Source organism: Saccopteryx leptura, chromosome 7, assembly GCF_036850995.1.
Source record: "Saccopteryx leptura isolate mSacLep1 chromosome 7, mSacLep1_pri_phased_curated, whole genome shotgun sequence".
NCBI classification, from domain to species: domain Eukaryota; kingdom Metazoa; phylum Chordata; class Mammalia; order Chiroptera; family Emballonuridae; genus Saccopteryx; species Saccopteryx leptura.
In genome coordinates this window covers 73,136,627-73,162,259 of record NC_089509.1, presented here as the reverse complement: position 1 = coordinate 73,162,259, position 25,633 = coordinate 73,136,627, and the positions used below count along the sequence as shown (strand labels likewise).

General features: G+C 38.2%; 1 protein-coding gene across 1 annotated transcript in view; it reads left to right on the top strand.

The window, feature by feature from the left end:
* Positions 1 to 25,633, top strand: part of ZSWIM2 (zinc finger SWIM-type containing 2) — a 42,094-nt gene that overhangs the window by 16,329 nt on the left and 132 nt on the right. Inside the window, 10 exon segments of the mRNA XM_066346499.1 lie at positions 912 to 1,119; positions 9,639 to 9,890; positions 14,471 to 14,555; positions 15,681 to 15,715; positions 15,717 to 15,754; positions 22,717 to 22,877; positions 24,212 to 24,503; positions 24,506 to 24,637; positions 25,350 to 25,560; positions 25,562 to 25,631. Of these exon segments, the coding sequence (XP_066202596.1) occupies positions 912 to 1,119; positions 9,639 to 9,890; positions 14,471 to 14,555; positions 15,681 to 15,715; positions 15,717 to 15,754; positions 22,717 to 22,877; positions 24,212 to 24,503; positions 24,506 to 24,637; positions 25,350 to 25,560; positions 25,562 to 25,631 (1,484 nt within the window).

Here is a 25,633-nt window from a genome sequence, read left to right as displayed (position 1 = left end):
AACTGGTATTTTCAGTAGTTTCAGCATTTAATTGAGAGTTTTTAGGAAATGGTGATTTTTCATTATCTTGAAAATAATTTTAATCTATTTATATATTTAGAAAATGTATAATATGAAGATCATAACTCAAGGGGCCCAATAACAGCTAGCATTTAAATTATGGCATATTTATTTGGGAGAGGGAAAAGGGAAGAAGCACAGGGATGGGCCAGGGAATAAAGGAATCTATCATGTCCCTATCAAAACCATATGCACTTTGAATACAATTTCTTATAACTACAGCGGGATGGAGAAAATTCAGAATTCAAAGAATGCACATCCGAGGGGTATAAGCAATACAGTTTCTATTAGATTGTCCTGAAGAATATTTAACAAACTGTGAAGGTTGTGGCTACCAACACACTCTTTTAGGGACGTAAAACTGAGACAGGAAAGCAGGCACAATTAATTGTCCTGTTCTCCTATTATTTGTTCATCTAACAAGTGCTAATTACATTAGTATGGCCCAAATATCTCTACTTCTCCTTTGTGTATTCATGCTCCATTTCTTTTACTATTCTTAAATGTTGATAAAATACTTGTTTATGAAGAAGTGAAGAGATCATAATGTAAGACATAATTATAACACCAATCCAAGGATGAACACTATCATAAAATTAATCTAAAACCCTTATAATACAATAGTTGCACTGACTTTTTTTGGTAAGAAGAAACAAAATAATCTATATTCTTTTTATAAATGACTATTTTATGACCATTTGGCTCTGAAAGGAATACAAAAAAGTGGTAAAAGTGAGTGTAATAATTCAACAAAAATTATCGTTCTGACATTTAAAAAAAATGCTAACTTTCAGTACAAGTTTTTACATTTTTGTATCTCTAATTTATTTTACTTTGGGATTTTTCATTAGATGCTTTGCAGTTAGGTCTCAGAGAAACAGAAGTCAATGAGTTGCTTCAGGGAACACATCAAGTTCAAACTCTCCAAAGAGCAACAAATGACGAAAATATGCCTACTCAAGATGATGGCTACATTAATCAGAAGGAAATTGATTCAGATTATATCTGCTCTATTTGTCAAGAAGTACTGTTAGGGAAAAGACTTCCTCTCACCTTTTGCAGATGATTTTTTTAATCTAAAAACTTATGATAAATTCTAATTTAATATGTTTGTAATTGATTCCATTATGAGACACATTGCTAGAGAAACAAGATATATTTAAACAAGTATGTTTAATAGGTTTTCTTTTGTTTCCTAACATATGTGTGACAGGTCCTGTTCTTACTCTAAATATTTCTGGGTTACATTTTAAAGGCTGAAAATTAAAACATAGCTCTATTTCTCTTTTCATTTTAAGTTTATTAAAGTAGAATAATTTTTACATTTTTGTTTTAACACATGAATAAATGTCATGGTTTGGCATAGTTACAAAGAGTTTTCTGAAAGTAAAGATCATTTTACATTAAATAATAAAGAATGCAATAAATGTAATATATATATAAATATATATATATATAATCAAGCTATAGCTGGAAAATCAGTACCTATTTTTATAAAAAATAAACATGGTAACAGAAGGGTATTCCAAGATGGCGGTGGAGTAGGTGGATGTTCCAACAGCCACCTGCCAGGACCAAATTGGATTACAACTTAATTTAAGAACCATCATCTTAAAAAACCAACTTTGAACTAAACTAAAAATGTCTGTAACCAAGGGTCACAGAAGCAGCCACACTGAGACTGGTAGGAAGGGCAGAGATGCAGAAAGTGCTGTCCCACTCTAGTGAGGGGTGGCTGGGGTCCAAAGGGACTCTCACTGTAGGGAGGGTCACTGTGATAGGTGTGGGTGCTCAGCCTCAGGAATAGAAGAGGCACCCAGACAGCATTTGGCGGTGAAAAGAGCAGGGTTTCTGTCTGCGAGAAAGAGACTGAGCTTTCAGAGATGCAGACTCTGTCGTAATGACCCGTGCAAAAAATCTCATTTATAGCCACTTACCAAGGGCTCTGGTGGAAGGAGAGCTGAAAGGAATAGAGTAGTGTGAGAAAAGAATAAAGTTGGTGGCCCAGGGAGAGACACTGTGGGGGACAGCCACCAGAACCCCTGTGCTGAGCCTTTCTCCAATACTGTAGTCACCATCTTACTTGGGCGGAGCATCCTCTGTGAGGCATCAGCCTAGGGAAAAGCAGCTTTTCCAGTCTCAGGAGTCTACAGTACCCCATTCATGATGATGGGTCATTCTGAGAGGCCAGGAAACAGAGGCCATGTCAGTGTCTCAGTTTTCTGATTTTGAAACCAGAGCGTTCCCCCTCATGCTCTGGACGCTAAGACTGGTGCTTCCACCTCAGGGCAGCCTCAGTAGAAACTGTCCAGAGTGCAGGCAGACCACACCTCTGGGTCTCAAACATCACACCCACCAGACTTCTGGGGCCACACCCTACTGAGGTCTGTGAGAAAGGTCTGGAGAGACTGACACCTGAAGGAGAGGGGTGGATCCACACCCAATACCCTTCCTAATCCTTGAACTGCTGCAGGCAGTATACTTTAGCAGAGGTTTTCTTTTCAGCAACTGAGCCCAACAAGCAGCCAGCAGACAGAGGCTACAGGAGGTGGGATGCATGGAAACTTGGCCTTTTAAGCAGAACTTCTCCCAGGCCCAGTGTGGGTAAAAACCAGCCTAGGAGTGCAGCTTGGTATTTCTATATGCACCTGGGCCCAGCAGAGGCAGCCACAAACACTGGATTGCTTGTAGCCCCAAGAAGGTTGCTGAGGGCCAGTCACAAACAGTGTCTCCTACTGGCCTTCACCAGGTTCCTGCCAGGAAGGCCCAGGGGCACATCCAGGGGCCAGATGTGAAAAGCATCAGTTCAGAACCTAACAATCCATGCTAGAGTGGTATCTTAAGGAATGGCTCCACACACCTGGCACAGCATAGGCGAGTTCCACTATCTGTGAACAGCACCTGCACAGTGGCTCATGTGCATTGGATAGGGTGGCGCTTCACAGTCATCTGGCCTGGGCACTGGATATCCTGCCCTGTGGGGCTAGATTCCACAGGGGAAGGGAGAGAGTCTAGGAGCATGGACATTTAATGTGTGGGACACTGTGAGTCTATTGTTGGGTCTAATTGAGGGGCTTAGCCATCTTTGATGGGGCTACAGTCAGCCCCAGGAGAGGTCTCTTTCAGTCTTCCTCCCTGAGACCAGGGTCTCACCAGCTGAAAGAACTTCTGCAGAGGGGACTGTCAGCCCCACCTGAACCTGATGCTCACCTTGTTGGAGAGAAACAAAATTTGAGTATCTAGCAGTGGCTGAGAGATTAGGCTATGGTGTAGAGTCCACATTACACATACTAAGCTCCTGACCAAGAGACTTCTGACATAGGAGATACCACTAATGTCATATTCACAACCTCAGCAGCCCTAACCCACTAAGCGTGCAACCTGTAGAGGGGTTGGTTGGGTGAGGCCAGTCTGAGCCCACACTACACTCTTACTACAGAAGACTCTGTGGAAGATGAGGCAGCTGCAACAGGAGAAGGAACAGCTGAAAGGTAGAAACAAATCTTTTATGGAGCTGCTGTCATCTCTAAGCAGGAGGAAGCTGATCCTTATACAAAGATTGGCCCCTCCCACACTACCCAGGCACAGAAAACACAAAAACAAACAGAAAAAAGTGCAGTAGCTACAAACACGTATCCCATAGCAGGTTACAAACAACAACTAATGCCAACCCAAGAAAATCTAGAGCCAACACTACTTTTAGTGGGTGGCAGACAGTACCAACACTAGACACAGCTACCTACACAAGCAGCACACCCAAAGGTGGAGTCTAGCAGGCACCAGGTACTGTGGAGAATAAATACACCCAAAAAGACAGACATTGCACAGTGTATAATACACATGGTCAAGGTTGACCATAGGAACCAGCCAGCCTAAAGGGATAACTGTATTCACAAAAGAACCAACTGCATTTAATACTGACATACAATAAGAGGGAAAATCCTACCATCAAGAAGCATTCCTAAAACAAGGAAAACAGGTGACTTGGAGTTTAGTACCACTAAGACCATCATCTTCATAAAGACACCAAAAACATTTCAGTCAAATAGGCCTACCTAATACATGTACAAATTTGGCAGACAGAGAAATGTGACCCAAATAAATCAACAAGAGAATTCCCCCAAAAAAGAACTGAATGAGATGGAAGTAACCAAACTACCCAATGCAGAGTTTAAAATAATAATTTTTAGGATGCTCAAAAATCTTAGAGCAACAATGCATGGATATAATGAGCACTGAAAAAGATAGCAAGTGTCAAAAAGGACATTTAATTCATTAAAAAGAACCAGTCAGAAATGACAAATACAATATCAGAAATGAAGACTGCACTAGAAGAAATTAACAGCAGGCTGGATAAGGCAGAGGAACAAATCAGCTATTTAGAGGACAAAATAAACAAAAGCTTTGAAGCAGAGCAGTAAAAAGAAAAGAGGCTCAAAAAGACTGAGGAAACTCTAAGCTCTGTGAAAACATGAAGAGAAACAATATCCGCATCATAAGGGATCCTAAAGGAGAAGACAATGAACAAGAGATAGAGAACCTATTTGAAGAAATCTTAGCTGAAAACTTCTCTAAATCAATGCAGGAAAAAGTCACACAAGTTCAAGAAGCACAGAGAACTCCATTAACCCAAGGAGGCCTACCTCAATACACATCATAATTAAAGTGTCAAAGTTGAAACAAAAAAAAATACTAAAAGCTTCAAGTAAAACGCAGTTAATTACCTACAGAGAAGACCTCATAAAGATGACATTCGACTTCTCAACAGAAACACTTGAGGACAGAAGGGATTGGCAAGAAATATTCAAAGTGATGCAAAACAAGAACCTACAACCAAAACTTCTTTATTCAGCAAGGCTATCATTTAAATTTGAAGGAGAAATAAAAAGCTTCACAGACAAAAAAAACTCAAGGAATTCATTACAACCAAACAAGTATTGCAAAAAAAAATGTTAAGAGGCCTGCTGTAAAAAGAGAAAAGGGAAAAAAAATAGAAAATAAGTATTGTTGGCCCTGGCCGGTTGGCTCAGTGGTAGAGCGTCAGCCTGGCATGCAGAAGTCCTGGGTTTGATTCCTGGCCAGGGCACACAGGAGAAGTGCCCATCTGCTTCTCCACCCCTTCCCGTCTCCTTCCTCTCTGTCTCTCTCTTCCCCTCCTGCAGCCGAAGCTCCATTGGAGCAAAGATGGCCTGGGTGCTGGGGATAGCTCCTTGGCCTCTGCCCCAGGCGCTAGAGTGACTCTGGTGGCAGCAGAGCGATGCCCTGGAGGAGCAGAGCATTGCCTCCTGGTGGGCAGAGCGTCACCCCCTGGTGGGCGTGCTGGGTGGATCCCGGTCAGGCGCATGCGGGAGTCTGTCTGACTGTCTCTCCCCGTTTCCAGCTTCAGAAAAATACAAAAAAAAAAAAAAAAGAAAATAAGTATTGTTGATTTAAAGAATAAAGTGGCAATAAATAAATATATCTCAATAATAACTGTAAATGTAAATGGATTAAATGCTCCAATCAAAGGACATAGGGTAACTGCATGGATAAGAAAACAGGACCTATACATACGTTGTCTACAAGAGAACCACCTCAGAACAAAAGATACATATAAACTGAAAGTGAATGGACAAAGAAAAGTATTTAATGCAAATAGAAATGTAAAAAACAAGCTAGGGTAGCAATACTTATATCTGACAAAATATACTTTAAAACAAAGGCTATAGTAAGAGACAAAGAAAGTCATTACATAATGATAAAGGGAGCAATCCAATAGGAGGATATAATCACTATAAATATTTATGTGCATAATATAGGAGCACATAATGTATAAAGCAGATTTTGATGGACATAAAGGGTGAAATCAACAGCAACAATATAATAGTAGATTTTAATATCCCACTAACATCAATGGGTAGATCCTCAAGAAAGAAAATTAACAAAGAAATGGCTCCCTTAAATGACACACTAGATCAACAGTGTTTAATAGATATCTTCAGAACCTTTCACCCTAAAGCAGCAAAATATACATTCTTTTTAAGTGTTCATGGGACATTCTCTAGGATAGACCACATGTTAGGACACAAAGCAAGTCTCAATAAATTTAAGAAGATTGAAATCATATCAAGCATCTTCTCTGATCACAATGGCATGAAACTGGAAATCAACTACAATAGAAAAATTAAAAATAATTCAAACACTTGGAAACCAAATAGCATATTATTAAATAATGAGCAAGTTAACAACTTCTTGATATCTCAAGGAAGATATCAAATATTTCCTTTAACCAAATGAAAATGAACATAAAACAACTCAAAATTTAGGAGACACATTAAAACTAGTGCTGAGAGGGAAGTTCATAGCATTACATGCATACCTTACAAAGAAAGAAAAATCTCAAATAAACAACTTAAACCTGCATCTAGAAAAAAAATTAATAAAGCCCAGAGAAAATAGAAGGAAGGAATAATAAAGATCAGAGAGGAAATAAATGACATAAAGGCTGAAAAAGATACAAAAGATCAATAAAAGCAAGAGCTGGTTCTTTGAAAAGGTAAACAAGATTGACAAACTTTTCACCAGTCTTATCAAAAAAAAGAGAGAGAGAGAAGACTCAAATAAATAAAATTAGAAATTAAAAAAGAGAAGTAACAACTGCCACTGCAGAAATACCAAGGATTGTAAGAAAATACTATGAAGATCAGTATGCCAAAAAATTGGAAACCTAGGTGAAATGAATAAATTCCTAGAAATATACAACCTTCCAAGACTCAATCTGGAAGAATCAGAAAACCTAAACAGACTGATTACAACAAATGAATGTGAAACAATTATCAAAAACCTCCCAACAAACAAAAGTCCTGGATCAGATGGCTTCACAGGTGACTTTTACCAAATACCCAAAGAAAAACTAACACCTATCCTTCTCAAGTTATTTCAAACATTCAAGAAGAGGGAAGACTTCTAAGCTCCTTTTATGAGGCAAGCATTATTCTTATTCCAAAACCAGGTAAAGTCACTACAAAGAAAAAAAGCTATAGTCCAATATCCCTGATGAACATAGATGCTAAAATTTTCAACAAAATATTAGCAAACCATATCCAGCAATACATTTTAAAAAGTCATACATCATAATCAAGTGGGATTTATTCTGGGGAGGCAAGGCTGGTACAATATTCACAAATCAGTCAATGTAATTCATCACACAAACAAAAAGAAGGATGAAAATCACATGATATCAATATATGCAGAAAAAGCATTTGATAAAAACCAGCACCCATTTATTATCAAAACTCTCAGCAAAGTGGGAATACAGAGAACATACTTCAACCTAATAAAGGCCATCTATAAAAAACCAACAGCCAATATCATATTCAATGGGTAAAAATTAAAAGCAATCCCCTTGAGATCAGGAATAAGGCAGGAATGCCTTATTCAACATACTTCTGAAAGTTCTACCCCCAGCAATCAGACAAGAAGAAGAAATAAAAGGCATCCAAATTATAAAAGAAGTAAACTATCATTATTTGCTGATGACAGGATACTGTACTTAGAAAACCCTAAAGTCCCAACCAAAAAACTACTAGACCTGATAAATGAATTTGGCAAGGTGGCAAGATATAAAAATAATATTCATAAATCAGTGGCATTTTTATACACCAACAATAAACTGTCTGGAAAAAAATTAAGAAAACAATCTCCTTTATTATTGCAACAAAAAAATAAAGTACTTAGGAGTAAAATTAACCAAGAAGGTAAAAGACTTGTACTCAGAACATTATAAAACATTGAAAAAAGAAATCAAGAAAGATACAAACAAGTGGAAGCATATACCGTGTTCATGGATAGAAAGAATAAAGATCATTAAAATGTCCATATTAACTAAAGAAATCTATACTACCAATGGCATACTTCAAAGATATAGAATATTCAAAAATTTATATGGAACCAAAAAAGAACACAAATAGCCTCAGCAATCTTGAAAATAAGAAAGTGGGAGGTATCACACTTCCTATTATCAAGTTAGACTACAAGGCCATAGTAATCAAAACAGGTTGGTACTGGCATAAGAACAGGCATACAGATCAATGGAACAGACCAGAGAACCCAGAAATAAACCCACTCCTTTATGGTCAATTGATATTTGACAAAGGAGGTAAGAGGATACAGTGGAGTAAAGACAGTCTCTTTAATAAATGGTGTTGGGAAAATTGGACAGGTACATGCAAAAAAAATGAAACTCAACCATGAGCTTTCACCATTCAAAAAAATAAACTCAAAATGGTAAAAGTCTTAAATATAAGTCATAAAACTATAAACATCTTGGAAGAAAACATAGACAGTCAACTCTCCAATATCTCACGTAGCAATATTTATGCTGATTTATCTACACGAGCAAGTGAAAGAAAGGACAAAACACACAAATAGAACTATATCAAACTGAAAAGCTTTTGCACAGCAAAAGACTCCATGAACAAAATTAAAAGACAACCCACACAATGGAGAACATATTCGCCAATAAGTCTGATAAGGGGTTAATAACCAAAGTTTATAAAGAACTTCTAAAACTCAACACCAGGAAGGTAAACAATCCAATTAAAAAATGGGCAAAAGAACTGAATAGAAACTTCTCCAAGAAGGAAGCACAGATGGCTAATAGGCATATGAAAAAATGTTCGATGTCATTAATCATCAGAGAAATGCAAATTAAAACCACAATGAGATACCACCTCACATCTGTCAGAATGGCACTCATTAACAAATTAATACACAATAAGTGCTGGTGAGGGTGTGAAGAAAAGGGAACCCTCCTGCATTGCTGATGAGAATGCAGGCTTTTGCAGCCACTGTAGAGAACAGTATGGCATTTCCTCAAAAAATTAAAAATGGAACTGCTTTTTGATCCAGCTATCCCACTTTTAGGATTATATCCTAAGAGTACCAAATCACTGATTCAAAAGAAGATCTGCATCCCCATTTTTATTGCAGCATTGTTTATAATAGCCAGGATCTGGAAACAGCCCAAGTGTCCATCAGTGGATGAGTGGATTAAAAAGGGTGATATATATACACAATGGAATACTATGCAGCCATGAAAAAGAAAGAAATCTTGCATTTTGTGATGGCATGGAGGACTTGGAGATTATTATGCTAAGTGAAATAAGCCTGGCAGAGAAGGACAGATATCATATGATCTCATTTATATGTGGAATCTAATGAACAAAGTGAACTGAGGAACAGAATAGAGGCAGGGTTGCAAGAAGCAGAAGGACAGCTGTCAGAGGGAAGTGGAATCAGAAGAAGGTGAAGAGATTAGTGAAATTATATATACATAACACATAGATACAGATAACAGGACAGCAAATCCCAAAGGGAAGGAGGGAGGGAGTTAGGAGAGGGGGCAAAGGGGAAGTTATGGTGGACAAGGAGGTGGGGGTGAAGGAGTTATATGGAGTGAGATACTTGAATTCATGTTAACACAATAAAATTTTTTTAAAAACCTAAAAAAAAGGGTGGTAACAGAGAAAATTTTATTTATATAAAGATATATCATTTTGTGTATACAAATATTAATAGTAACCTAATTTTATTTCTAACAGATTTGGCTGTGGCAATAATGTTCATATAAAATGCATGAAGATCTTAGCTAATTATCACAATATTATATCAAACACTTCTATGTTGAAGTGTACTCTGTGCAGAAAAGAGTTTGCACCATTAAAATTTATTTTGGAGGAATTCAAAAACTCTAGCAAACTTGTGACTGTAGCTGAGAGAAAACGACTGGATAAACAACTTGGAATTCCCTGTAATAACTGAACAATTTCTAATTGAGGGAAGTGTTATAAGTAAGTGTCATCAGTAAAATTATGAACAAGTTTTTTTGTTTGTCTTTGTTTTGTTTTGTTTTAACTTCAGGAAATTTTGAGCTTTAGAGTACCATTCACCAGCCCGCCTTCTTCTTTTATACACTGTATTTTCCTTAATTAATGGGTGTTTATTTAGGATTTCCAGACTGATGATATGTCAGCCCAGTACCTCAGAATTTCAATTGTTTTATTTTCTTCACGTCTACAAGGGTGTTGGCTTTGCACTCCAGTATAGCTAGAGAGTCAGAAGTAGTATTCTGTCTCAGGTGTCTTGGAAACGAGCTTTGTTGATTTATCCAAGCTCAGTGGCACAGTGGATACAGCATCAGCCTGGGATGCTGAGAACCCTGGCTCAAAAGCCCAAGGTCGCCAGCTTGAGCACAGGCTCATCTGGCTTGAGCACGGGTTCTCTAGCTTGAGAGTGGTATCATAGATATGACCCCATCGTTGCTGGTTTGAGCCCAAAGGTCACTGGCTTAAGCAAGGGGTCACTGACTCAGTTGGAGCCCCACCCCCACCCCCCGGTCAAGGCACATATGAGAAAACAATCAATGAACAACTAAGGTGCTGCAACTATAGATTGATGCTTCTCCTCTCTCTCCCTTCCTGTTTGTCCTACCCTCCTCTCTCTTTCTCTTGAAAAAGAAGAAAATATTTCAAGCTTAAATTTTTTGCTAAATGTATGAGTTTATTTTTTAGTCATACTGGAATTACAAGTCCAATTAATATATATTTACTGCTCACAAAAATTAGAGGATCAGGAAACATGCAGATACTTCAGTACTTAAAGCCTTTTGTATATAGTGCATTTTCACCAATAAAATAAAAGTTGGTTTTGCATATCATTTGCATAATTAACAACTTTCTTTGACTTGCCATTTGCTTTTCTGATGTTCTTGTTTAATAAAAAAAAAATCAAATGCTTATTTTTATCACTTCATATTTATCTTAAAATATCCCCTAATTTTTGTGAGCAGTATATTTTAAAACTCTCATAAAACCATAAAACTGTTTTATTCCCCCAGCCTTTCTCCTTTGAATGCTTTTAGTCCTTTGTTTTCTCTATGTGACACGTAGAAGAAAATCAACTAGAGCACCATTAGGAAGTATTCATATTGGAATACAGCTGGCCTGAGAAAACCCAAAGGAGCGTTTTTCACTTGAGAAAGAAGGGATGTTATAAAAGTTTAGCAAGTGGTGTTCAGCTAGTTTTAGGGATGCTGGTTAAAAGGGGTTCTAGAAAAAGGAAAGATTGGTATTTGGTATCAGCAGCAGTTGTTTGCGTGATTTAAAATTTTTTGAGAAGAATGGATAAGAACAATTGGGAGCTAAGGTTACAGGTGAGACAGGGGGGTTAGGAGTAATAGCTGCAGGGGGCAAGGACATATAAAAGCCACAGTGTAAACTTCTCAGTCCTTGTAGTCACATGTTTCTCAAATTGTTAATGTGTGGTTTTGGTTAATTTTAAATCTTGCTTTTGAGTATTTTGTTTATGACAGTGAACTCCTCTGTCACTCTGAGCCTTCTGACTGCTCCTTCTGTTCTCAGAGGTGATTTTTCCTACTACTCCTCAATACAGGCATTCTCCACTGTCTGCTCATTGTCTGCTGTTCTGCACTCTCCTTTGAGAAGAACTTCTCTGTGAGTCTGGCTCACAGTTATTCACCTCTATCTCAGTCCTCTTTTACAAATTAAAGTGTGAATTTCTAACATTTTTTACTTCGCCACTTTCCATTCCCTCACACACTAACATTTCAGCCATTGACCTAAAAACTATTTCCAGTAGTTTTTGGAATAGACTGAGTAGGAGACAAAATTATCTGAAAAGCTTTTCAGTTTCTTCTTAGAGTTTTAAAGTATAGCTACTTATCTGTTAAAAAGTTAATTCCAAAAATATAGATATGTGAAAATATAGAAATGCTTAACTTTTGCTAGCCCAGCAAAATTTTATGTATTGAATTAACTGCACCATTGCTCTGATTGATTCATGTTAATTATTAAGAATCTCCTCTTCATGTGAAAATAGTAATAATGAATAAATTAGCACTTGCTACTTCTAAGATGTCTGAAGGACATATTTTCCAAGATTTTGTTACCAGAAAAAGCAGGGTTCAGGACAGCTTGTCACATTCAGCCTATCAAAATAGGCAAACCAGACTGAGTATCTTTAATTCAAAAATATCGGTACCCTGGAAGGCAGGGGAGTTCTGCTCACAAAGCTGCCTTCACACTCCTCTGGTGCTGGCAGTTTTCTTTTGTTTTAATTTTTTTTATTTATTATTTATTCGCTTTAGAGAGGAGAGAGAGTGAGAGAGAGAAGGGGGAGGAGCAGGAAGCATCAACTCCCATATATATGTGCCTTGACCGGGCAAGTGCAGGGTTTCGAACTGGCGACCTCAGCATTCCAGGTTGATGCTTTATCCCACTGCGCCACCACAGGTCAGTCCTGGTGCTCGCAGTTTTTATAGAGTTCAGTGAAAAAGAAAAAAAGTAAAAAGGCCATGCAGTTAATCACATAAGAAAAGCTGTGGTACATATATACAATGGAATACTATGGGGCTATGAAAAAGAAGGAAATATTACCTTTTGCAACAATATAGAGGGACCTGGAACCTATTATGTTGAGTGAAATAAGCCAGGCAGAGAAAGAAAAATATCATATGACTTCACTCATTTGAGGAATCCAAGAAACAATGTGAACTGAGGAATAGAATTGAGACAGAGGAGGGATCAAAGGGACCAGAGGAAAAGAGGACAGAGGGAAAGGGGATGATAGGATGGGATAAACCTGAATTGAAGGGGGAAGAGGGGAGGGTGCTGTAGTGAGGGGGGCAGGGGAGATGTTGAGGGGAATAGGGGGGAGGGGGGAGGCATTCAGGGTGACCCTAGAATCTATATAAACACAATTAATTAAATTAAAAAAATAAATTAAAAAAAAAAAAAGAATGTCCAAGAGGTCGGGTCCAGCTGTAGAAACATCTTCTCTGCAAGTTCCTTTGATGTAACACAGACTGAATCAGCATGGTCCTCTCTTTCCTCCTTGGTAAATCTTCAAGACAGCTGGGGTTAGGTGTCTTGCTGGAATAGCCAAAACCTGGCACCTCTCGTACCACCTGCCTCTGAAATACCTGTGAAAAAGACTCCCTAATTCCTTAGAATACAAAGTAAAGATTTAAGATAGGTGATTTAAGTTTCTAGGCTTTAACATTTCACAGTAAATTCTGTGGCTAGGTTTTTACACACAACTATTGTGATTTACACTACCCTAATTGTCAGGTCCCTCCCAATGTAAGCTTTCCCTGACATTCCTGCAAAGGTAAACTTTATGCTGCATTCAAAGTAAAGGCCAGGAAGCCATTAAGAAAGACTAGCAAGCAGATTAACTATTTCCTAACCCTTACATATCTCTTCATTACAACTAAAAGCCTACTTAGTACTGAAGCCAAATTTATCACTTTCGGGCTCTCCTATCAATTTCTCATGGAAATAGTCATCTATATCTTAAGTAACTTGAATTTAAAAATTATGGTAGTTTATTTGCTCAGAACATTACTTTATTGGTGAATTTTGCTACAAGAAAATTAAAATTCTATGCTATGGCTAAATTTTTATAAATGATGTAAACTTGAGGTTGCACTTTTGTGGAAAGTGAAGTTTATGACAAATTTACTGAAAACTCTATAGCTAGATATAGATTAGAGATAAAGATAGATACCTCTTTCGATTTTATGAGGAGAGGAAATATAGTACAATTTCTCTTTTCAAGAAGCAGGCTGCTAAGTATAACTCTAGCATTTATGCAACAATTGGAAAACACTGGTTAATCAAATGATATACTGAGAAGATGTAGATTCTATGGCAAATCGGAGAAAGAGAAAAATGAAAGCTAAGGGACTCCAGGAAGACATCGTGGAAGGGGTGTGTGGGAGGCAAAATAACGCCCACCCAATATGTCTATATCCTTAGGCTTAGAACCTGTATGTTAGCTTATACATCGTAGGGCAATTAAGATTGCAAATAAAATTATGGTTGCTAATTATCTGACCTTGAAATAAAGAGATCATCCTGGATTACCTGGGCCCAGTTTAATCCTAAAGAGTCTTAAAAGTGGAAGCGGGAAACAAAGTAGAGGGAAATGTGACTGTGGAAAAAGACACAGAGATGCTGCACTGCTTGCTTTGAGGATGAAGGAAAAGGTCACAAGGCAAGCTAAGGAAGGCAGTCGGCCTTTAGAAGATGGAAGGGACAAGGAAATCGAGATCTCTAGAGCATCCGAAAAGAAATGCAACTTTGTGAACCCCTTGATTTTAGCCCGTTGAGACCATGTCATGTCAGACATTTATCTTACAAAACAATAAAATAATAAGTATTGTTTAACCTGCTAAATTTGTTGTAACTTGTTACAGTAGCAATAACAGGGTAAGAAACATTTCAGATGGGCCTTGTCATATCTGCATGGTTGTCATATCTGCATGGTTCTCAGAAAATTTTGGTCAGAATTTTTCATCAAAAACCTTCAAAATAATTGGATTTTTTTCTGGTATGTTTTCCATTTTTAGGTGTACCCAATGTAGAGATTATCACTTATGCCAGGAATGTTTTGAGAGCCGCTGTCATCCTTCTCACTCATTTACATTTTGTGAGGTATCCATGCTGACTTTCATATAGTGTTTGTCCAATTGTAAATTTAAGTAAAATAAATCTGAAAAAAATAAAAATAAATAATAGTCTGCAATAGAGTTAAATAAATTTTAATAAAAACCGAAGACCAGCCTGACCACGTGGTGGCACAGTGGATAGAGCGTCGGACTGAGATGCTGAGGACCCACGTTCTAGATCCCGAGGTCACCAGCTTGAGCACGAACTCATCTGGTTTGAGCAAAAGCTCACCAGCTTGGACCCAAGGTCACTGGCTTGAGCAAGGGGTTACTTGGTCTGCTGAAGGCCTGCAGGCAAGGCACATATAAGAAAGCAATCAATGAACAACTAAGGTGTTGCAATGCGCAACAAAAAACTAATGATTGGGCCCTGGCCAGTTGGCTCAGTGGTAGAGCATCAGCCTGGCGTGTAGGAGTCCTGGGTTCGATTCCTGGCCAGGGCACACAGGAGAAGCACCCATCTGCTTCTCCACACTTCCCCCTCTCCTTCCTCTCTGTCTCTCTCTTCCCCTCCCGCAGCCAAGGCTCCATTGGAGCAAAGTTGACCCGGGCGCTGAGGATGGCTTCATGGCCTCTTCCTCAGGCGCTAGAATGGCTCTGGTTGCAACAGAGCAATGCCCCGGATGGGCGGGGCATCACCCCCTGGTGGGCATGCAGGGTGGATCCCGGTCGGGTGCATGCAGGAGTCTGTCTGACTGCCTCCCTGTTTCCAACTTCAGAAAAATACAAAACAAAAAACTGATTGATGCTTCTCATCTCTCTGTTCCTGTCTGTCTGTCCCTGTCTCTCTCTCTCTCTGACTCTCTCTCTCTGTCTCTGTAAAAAAAAACAAACCAAAGACCATAATTTCTGAAGAACTCTTTTTAATAGGGATGTACAAGGTAATCATTTCTTATATTTATAATTTATAAAATCCAACAGTAACAAATGTGATAACATTATATGATACTTAATCATAAGGACAGCTATCAAACTTGAAAATTCATTTTTAAAAAGATCTCAACATAACAAATTGACTTATCACATTGTTATTTATATGCAGCCTATATTAATCCACAAAATAAAAATTTGTAAGATTTGCAAAATAACATCTACTTTTTACCCATTACAGAAGAGAAATGAAAGATGGAAATCACCAGAAAAAAAGATCAGAAAATAAGATGCCACATTTTCAAGAAAAGCAAGGGAGAGATTCTCAATGAAAATTACACTTCTTGTAGGACTTGGGCTATTTATATATTTTTTCAGTTTGGTAAGTTTTATTTATTCCTTTATTTGAAAATATGTATTGAACACTTTATATATTAGTTGACATTATGAGGCAAGTGAAAAGCAAGGCTCTAGAGTCGTACTGCTTATCTCCATCCTAGTACAAACACACGTTGGCTGTATAATTTTGAGCTAGTTACATTACCTATCTCTACCACATTTTCTTCATCTTTAAAATGGGGATAATTATAAAACTAGCCTCACAGGAATTTTGTGATTATGAAAGATGTTAATACACACAGTAAATATTCAAACAATGTTGTCTATAATTGTTACTAGTTCTACCAGAGATTGTACTAGGTATTAGGAAAATAGCAGTTTCCTCAGTAATTAAATGATTATCTTATGAAATGTAAAATTAGACCCTGGCCAGCTGGATCAGTGGTAGAGCATCAGCCTGGTGTATAGAAGTCTCAGGTTCAAGACACACAGAAGAAGCAACCATCCACTTCTTCACCCCCTCCCTCTCTCCTCTCCCCAACCCTCCCACAGCCATGGCTCCAACTGTTCAAGTTAGATGGCTCCATGGCCTTTCCTCAGGCACTGAAATAGCTCAGTTGCTGAGCAACAGAGCAGCAACCCCAGATGGGCAGAGCATCACCCTATAAGGGGTTTGCTGGGTGGATCCTGGTCCAAGAACATGTGGGAATCTGTCTCTCTGTCTCCCTGCCTTTCCACCTCTCACTTAATAAAACTTTAAAAAGAAAAAATAAAATAAAAAAGAAATGTAAAATTAAAACTAATGAATTATATAAAGAAAAAATACAGGGGGATTTGGGATTTGCTTTGAAGTAATTGGCATTTCTGGGGAAGCAGTCTCTTTTGCCTTAGTCCCCCTCTTCAATCCCTTGGAGCAGGTGTCCCCAAACTGCGGCCTCCTGAGGCCATTTATCCAGCCCCCCACTGGACTTCCAGAAGGGACACCTCTTTCATTGGTTGTCAGTGAGAGGAGCACTGTATGTGGCGGCCCTCCAATGGTCTGACGGACAGTGAACTGGCCCCCTGTGTAAAAAGTTTGGGACCCCTGCCTTGGAGGAAGAGTGCTGAGCAGATTGTATTTCAGAACACAGACTGGACTATGTACTAGTGGACAGGCCTTCAGACCTTTTGTCATGCTCATCAATTAAAAAAATTTAAAGTTGCTGGTTTTTATTAACATATTAAGTACATTAGATAAAATATATACAAAAGATAATTTTAAAAGGATGGGATGAAACTGAAATAATTTTTTAAAAATACCTTCAGTGAATTAACCAGAAAAATTGTGCTTGTTCAGATATATACAGTGTGTCCGTAAAGTAATAGTGCACTTTTGATTGGTCACAGGAAGCAACAAAAGACGATAGAAACATGAAATCTGCACCAAATAAAAGGAAAACTCTCCCAGTTTCATACCTATTCAGTGCAGTTCGATGTGGGCTCACGCACAGATTCTTTAGGGCTTCTTAGGTAGCTATCCCAACTAACCTCTACAGACTTGTCACTGACTGATGGCCTACCAGAACAGGGTTTCTCCACCAAACTGCCGGTTTCCTTCAACTGCTTATCCCACCGAGTAATGTTATTCCTATGTGGTGGTGCTTCGTTATAAAAGCGCCAATATTCACATTGCACTTTGGTCACGGATTCAAATTTAGCAAGCCACAGAACACACTGAACTTTCCTCTGTACCGTCCACATCTCGACTGGCATGGCTGTGGGCTGCTCCGCTGTATACACGGTGTTACATCATCATCTGCACATGCGCACAAGCTGCCACATCATCCTACAGAAACTGGGAGGATTTTCCTTTTATTTGGTGCAGATTTCACATTTCTATCGTCTATTGTTGCTTTCCTGTGACCGGTCAAAAGTGCACCATGACTTTACGAACACATTGTATATCTCCAATCCAGTGGATATTTAGCCCATGTCCTGTAAGCACTGCACATACTTTGGATACCACAACTCGTAAGCATTTTATGCCTTAGGTATTAAATGATCCTATACCAAGATTCTCTCTCTCCTTTCCCCTTGGCCCTGGCTACATATTACACTTTAACCTATTAGAATGATAAATTGTGTAACTAAGGATTTAGGAGATTTGGGGAAGAGATGCAGAAAACATTAGAGGTAGAAAGACATTCTAGACAGAGAAAGTATAATAAAAAGAGAGTTTCACTAAAGAGTAGTTAACCTAAAATAATTGAAATATACAGGTTTCTTTTTAGTTGACAATTAGGTGACTTTAGTAAAAACAGTTTCTGTACAAGGATTAAAATTAATCTGCAGAATAATGAGAAGTATAAACTTTTCTAAAGAATATTCTCTTGCCTGACCTGTGGTGGCGCAGTGGATAAAGCGTCGACCTGGAAATGCTGAGGTCGCTGGTTCAAAACCCTGGGCTTGCCTGGTTAAGGTACATATGGGAGTTGATGCTTCCAGCTCCTCCCACCTTCTCTCTCTCTGTCTCTTCTCTCTCTCTCTCTCTCTCTCTCTCTCTCTGTGTCTCTCCCTCTCCTCTCTAAAAAAATAAATTAATTAATTTAAAAAAAAAAAGAATATTCTTGAGGCTTGTTCTACATGGCTTTTGAATAATAGGAATGTTTCTAACTTCTTAACCAAGCTTTTATTTTTTGATATTTGTTTTATCTGTTTTATCAGTTGTTCAAAGCATCAAATGGCAGTTAATTTACACTGTATGATCTCAGTTATGTTGGTAATTACTTTGGATATGAAAATAGGCATGGCATTTTAGAATCACATAAACATGATCTAACAATACTGAAGTAGTAAGCAGATACCCCAAAGGAAAATGAGTTTCCTCATAGATTATGATGTACAATTTATCATAGTGGACTGGAATATTTCATGAGATTTGTTGTGCACTGTAAAGCCAGTAGCCACAGCCACCATCACAGCCGCCTGGCCAGTGCAGGTTTGCATTAGATTCAGACAGACGGTAATAAAACAACGAAGCCAAAAACTGGTGGGCCACTAGCTTTATCCTAGCTTGCAGCCGGCAGGCAAGTGAAAACACACACTGGGCTCCAAAACCCATCCATTCAGTGCTCACAAAGTCACTGACTTATTCGAGTTTCCTAGAATCAAAGGTTTCTAGCTCACTAACCTTATTTACCTCTGTTCCCCATCTCCTTCTCTCTGCACAAACTCTGCACAAACTGGCTTCTTCAGCATTCCTCCATCTTGGCTGCCTCTCCTCTCCTCCACGTGGCCTTACTCTGCTCTCCTCCCTGCTCTCTGCCCTCCTCCTAGAACGCAATCACTCTTCTCCCAGAACAACATGATCTCTCTTCCTTTTAAAACCTTTTGGCACGAAAGCCCTCCCCAACACATATTAACATAATCATGCCCATTTCAAGCAATCACCTGGGCGATGGGCTTCCACGTGGGCAACGCCATCTTTAATAAAGTGAGCATAATATATTTTATCTGCCCAACATGCACCTTACTTCCTACCAGGTGGCAGAGTAAATTGGGTGGTATTTTTCTAAAAACATAAAATTAAAATTAAAAAAGCTTAAGTGTTGGCTCAGACTAAATAATTTGAGTATATAGTTCTCATCAAAATTCTGTTTTGGTTTCATTCACATTAAAAAGCACAAATCAAAAAATTTCAGATTAGTATTTTTATTTGAAACTAGCTGTACCTGGCCACGCATTGCTGTGGCTCAGTCTGGTTAAATGGAAAAGAAAAGAGAAAGCACACGTTTCTAATATGTTTAATTTCACAATGCTTGTGGGTATACAATATTTTTTGTTGTTCCATTGTCTGTGCAGACATAGAGATTGTCTGGTTTGCCAACTGTAGAGCATGCAACCTATAATTGTTCATGTGAGAAGCAATCCCTGTCTAGATCTAAACCGCACAATTCTAAAGATTGGCCCTGAGCTTTGTTGATTGTGATTGCAAACGCCAATCAAATTGGGAATTGCAATCTCTTAAATTGAAATGGCATATGCATTGGAATCATAGGAATGTGAGGAATGAGGACATCTTCACCTTTGAAAGGTCCTGTCAAGATTGTTGCTTCTATGACATGGCTCATTAATTTTTTTACTGCAAGCCACGTGCCGTTGCAAAGCTTTGGCTGGTTGATATTTTGCAACATAATTGGCACACCAATTTTTAATTGCAGTATGTGCGGTGGCATCCCTGGCAGATTGAGTTAATTCAAAAATTCTGTTGGATAATTAACTGCTTCATCTGCTTCCACAACAGTGTCGACAAACTTGTATGTGACTGCCTCGCTTTGAATGTTAGACTGAATAATATTGTTAAGTTCATAGAGGTCTTTGTTCTTGGCCACAAGAATAGCTCGTTCACTCAGCCAATCGTGATTCTTATAATTGGTTAGAATATTGGAAAATACTTTTCAACCAATTCTTCTTTTGACGTCACTAAATTCAAGACATTATGAGGCAATGAAATTTGTCCTGAAGTCAGATCAACCGGCACCTTTTCGTTCCCAATTTCCAGCAATTGATGTGAGAATATCTCAGCTAATCCATCGTTTTGCGGCTGGATATGCATATTTGTAGTTAATTTTAACGTCTTTATGTGTCACCACAAAGTAGAGTATTTCAGGCAAGAACTTATTTCATCCATTGGTGTTGATTGAGGAAATACAGGTAATGTTTGCCTGAAATCTCCTGCAAGCAATATTAATGCGTCCCTAAATGGTCTAATGTTTCCATGCAGATCTTGCAATGATCGATCAAGAACCTCGAGTGATTGTTTGTGTACCATTGTGCATTCATCCCAAACAATAAGTTTGCATTTCTGCAATACTTTTCCCATGCCGAATGCTTTGAAAATGTTGCACATGGGAGTTTCAATGAATTGCATGTTCAATGGCAATTTCAAAGCAGAATGAGTTCTTCTACCTGATAGCAATGTCGCTGCTATTCCGGACGATGCAAGAGCTAAGGCTATGTCATTTTGGGATCAAATTGCTGCCAGAATCAATCTAATTAGGAATGTTTTACCAGTTCCTCCTGGTGCATCTAAGAAGATTTCTCCAACCCCATTATTGACAGTTTGCATTATTTAATCATAAATGCCTTTTTGCTCAAGAGTTAGCTTAGGAATATTTGATTGGTGTTGGGCAGATAAAATATATTATGCTGACCCTGGCCGGTTGGCTCAGTGGTAGAGCGTTGGCCTGGTGTGCAGGAGTCCCGGGTTCGATTCCTGGCCAGGGCACACAGGAGAAGCACCCATCTGCTTCTCCACCCCTCCTCCTCTCCTTCCTCTCTGTCTCTCTCTTCCCCTCTCACAGCCGAGGCTCCATTGGAGCAAAGTTTGCCCGGGCACTGAGGATGGCTCTATGAACTCTGCCTCAGGTGCTAGAATGGCTCTGATTGTGGCAGAGTGACGCCCCAGATGGGCAAAGCATCGCCCCCTGGTGGGCATGCCGGGTGGATCCCGGTCGGGCGCATGCGGGAGTCTGACTGCCTCCCCGTTTCCAACTTAAGAAAAATACAAAAAAAAAAAAAAAAAAAAAAAAAAAAAAAATATATATATATATATATATATATATATATATATATATATATATATATTATGCTAACTTTGTTAAAGATGGCACTGCCCACGTGGAAGTCCATCGCCCAGGTGATATTAGTTGCCCTTCCTGCTTGGGATGGGCATGATTATGTTAATATGTGTTGGGGGAGGGCTTTTGTGCCAAAAGGTTTAAAAAGGAAGAGAGACCACGTTGTTCCAGGAGGAAGAGTGGTTACATTCTAGGAGAATCCCATGCTGGAGGAGAGCAGAGAAAGGCCACGTGGAGCATAGGGGAAGCAGCCAAAATGGCAGATTGCTGAAGGAGAAGCCAGTTTGTGCAGAGTTTGTGCAGAGAGAAGGAGATGAGGAACAGAGGTGAATAAGGCTGGTGAGGTAGAAACTTTGATTCTAGGAAACTTGGATAACTCAGTGGTTTTGGGATCCCTGAATGGAAAAGGAAGTGTTTTCCCACTGCGTGTATTTCTTGCCCACCAGGTGCAAGCTAGGATTAAAGCTAATGGCCCACCAATTCTTGGCTCTATTATTTCATTACCATCTGTCCGAATCAAATGCAAACCTGCATAGGCCAGCCGGCTGTGATGGTGGCCGTGGCTACTGGCTTTACAATTGCATATAAGACAAAAGATCACCCATGTTGTAATTTTGTTCACCACGCAATTCTACATCAAACAAAGCAGCAGCAGATCAATTCAGTGATGGTATTCCCAACTGATTGAGAACTTTGTTCATGATTTCTAAGCACAAATCTTCAATCATTATCAATGCTTTGTTGTAGATTTCTGCTGTGAAATCCATGTTCATATTTGAATTTTCCTTGCATATTCAATGAAAAATATCTTCAGCTATGTGCCATTTATATTTCTCCCATAACGTTGAAATGGAATCGTAAAATATTTAGTATAGCATGTTGCTTTTACATACAACAGATGGTGCTGTTTTTCAAAAACATGTTCTTACCTGTCACAGGTGTGACATCTATATAATAGTAGGTATATGAAAACATAAAACCATGTGCATATTTGAATGCAATGATGTGTCCAAATTTCAAAGCAATTGGTGGAGAACTTTCAGAGATTTAAGATTTTGAACAAACGAACATTTACATTTTTATTTACATAAATAACTAAATTTTGTTCTTTGTGAAATTGATGTTAAAGTTGGATCCATCTTGTTTAGGATCAATACAATAGATTTTTTAAACTTTATAATGTACATGATTTATTATCTTCAGTTCAAATAAACATTGGGTATATGTGCATTATGTACATGGAGGTTATTAGGTTGCTATTGATTAGTTTCTGATGTGTAATCACAGTTGAATATTCATGTTTCTGCTTATTCTCATGCAGCCAGGTTTACACACCAAAACACATGGTAAAGTCACTGCCTCGCTTAGTGATCATAAAGTATAGTGAGCTGCTGGGTCCAGGCTACCAGTATCGTCTTTGTTTGAAGGCATTTTGTCTTGGTCAATATATTTATATAAGACTGCTCCCATGTTCTCACAAAGTAGAAGTCACATCATTTTACTTTGGCTTTCTCTGTAGGGCCAGTTTTCCCAAATAAAGTGACAAAGTCTCTTCTTTCACTTTTTTGTTGTTCAAATTGAATAGTATGTGTAAAAGAGCTGCAGGTAGTGACTATTGAAACGGGGGCTTTGCTCCTTCAGAATGGATTCCTGTTGATTAGAACTCATTTCTGTATATACTATCTAGGGAAGATAAAATGGCTATTTAAGTTATATTCTTTTTATCTATATTAGTTAACTGTAAAAAGAAAAAGCTTATAGAATGCTAACTTTTTAATTTTGTGTGTGTGTATGATTCTCTGGGTAAAACAGATATACTTAATTTGCCATAGTTAATTATTTTAAATGAACTCACTGGAATCAAAGCCAGTGATCATTGTTGCTTGATCATTGTGTAGCTGGTAGCCAGGTTTTTTCTGGAAAAAAAAAAGTTTCTTTTTTTTATTTTTTATTTTTCAGTTACAGTTTACATTCAGTATTACTTTGTATTAGTTGCAGGTGTATAGCACAGTGGTTAGATAATCATATATTTTACAAAATGTCTTCCCCCTCAATATTTCCAGTACCCACCTAACACCATACATAGTTATTACAATACAATTGACTATATTCTCCACGCTCTACTTTACATTTCTGTGACAATATTGTAACTACCAATATAGAAACATACTCATAGATTCAGAGAACAGACTGATGGTTGCCAGAAGGTTGGAGTTTGGGGGACTAGGTGAAAAGATGAAGGGAGTAAGAAGTACAAATCAGTGAAATGAAATTGTTTCAATAAACATTTATAGCTATGGAGTTATCCTTACATGAAATGTCTGATAGTTTTTCTTCCCAAGAGTGTGATTTATTTTATATGTTATTATCAGATCAATTTTCAACTCAAGTTAGTTATGACTTTTTAAAATTATTTAATAATTTCCATTAATTAGAAACAGTAAAATCAATGGCTTGAATAAGTAGTTTTAAACAAAATTACATACATAATATTCACAGAAAGCTTTCCACTTTAATGTTGAAAATGGAAATCCTAATATAGGCATATATTTATGAAAATAAAATATACCTAAAATACTATAAGCTATGCCACATTTATAATAGTTTTACCATTTTATTTTCAAGAAACTTATAACCCATAACCAATTACATATTTAAGAGAACCACTTTAAAGTATTTTCATAAAACTTGATAAATTATAATTACCTTTCATTTTCAATAGTACCACAATAATAAACAAGAAATTTTACATAAATAATATACATTATAAACAAGATACTTATACTCCTGATTAACATACAACCTTTTTTTTAAGTTTCATAGGAAATGTATCGACAGTTGGTTATTCCACAAGTCCAACTCATGCCCCATTGATGGACAAATTATATATAATCCTTTAATCTGGAATGAGAAAGCAGTGAATAGACATGGACATCACTTTTTTTATAACACAGACATCACTCATCTGTCAAAACAGGAAGAATCAAGACTGTTTATTCCTGGTACCGTATTAGTCTTTAAACAAAAAAGACTTGGAATATTACCTAGCATCCCTCAACGTAATTCTGCAAAATTGAACACACTTCAAAGTTCCACAGATACCTATCAGAAACAATAATAGATTATCTAAACTCTATCAAATTAGATGATCCAGAATCAAGAAAATTAATCTATGAATATAAGATTAGCCAACATTTCCCCAGGTATCTTCAAGATTTACCCACTGGAGCCTGACCAGACGGTGGCACAGTGGATAGAGTATCAGACTGGGACGCGGAAGACCCAGGTTTGAGACCCTGAGGTCACTAGCTTGAGCACAGGCTCATCTGGTTTGAACAAGGCTCACCAGCTTGAGCAAGGAGTCACTCAGTCTGCTGTAGCCCCTTGAGCAAGGAGTCACTCAGTCTGCTGTAGCCCCCCAATCAAGGCACATATGAGAAAAACAATCAATGAACAACTAAGAAACCACAACAAAGAATTGATGCTTCTCATCTCTCTCCCTTCCTGGCTGTCTGTCCCTATCTGTCCCTCTGTCTAACTCTGTCACAAAAAAAAACAAAATTAAAAAAAAAAAAAAAAAGATTTGCCTGACCAGACAGTAGCACAGTGGATAGAGCGTTGGACTGGGATGCAGAGGACCCAGGTTCAAGACCCCAAGGTTGCCAGCTTGAGCGCAGGCTCATCTGGTTTGAGCAAAAAAAAAAAAAAAAGCCCGCCAGCTTGAGCCCAAGGTCACTGGCTCCAGCAAGGAGTTACTCGGTCTGCTGAAGGCCCATGGTCAAGGCACATATGAGAGAGCAATCAATGAACAACTAAGGTGTTGCAACGCGCAATGAAAAACTAATGATGGATGCTTCTCATCTCTCTCCGTTCCTGTCTGTCTGTCCCTGTCTGTCCCTCTCTCTGACTCACTCTCTGTCTCTGTAAAAAAGAAAAAAAAAAGAAAAAAAAAGATTTACCCACTGGATCCTTTGGAAAAATATTATCTCAAACATGCTTTCCTTCTATTGCTCAGCAGATTATATATCCCACTGCAATGGAAAGCCCATGTACCACTGAAAAATACCACACTGGTCAAAGCCACATGGCCAAAGATTATCAACATATTAACCACAATCTTAAGAAGATTCTTGGTACTAAAATAAGAGAGGAAAACAGGAAAGCAATTACTTCCAGAAGGTTTAATTCTTATTGTCAATTGGGGTACAACTAACCTTAGTTTGTCTAAGTCTTAGAC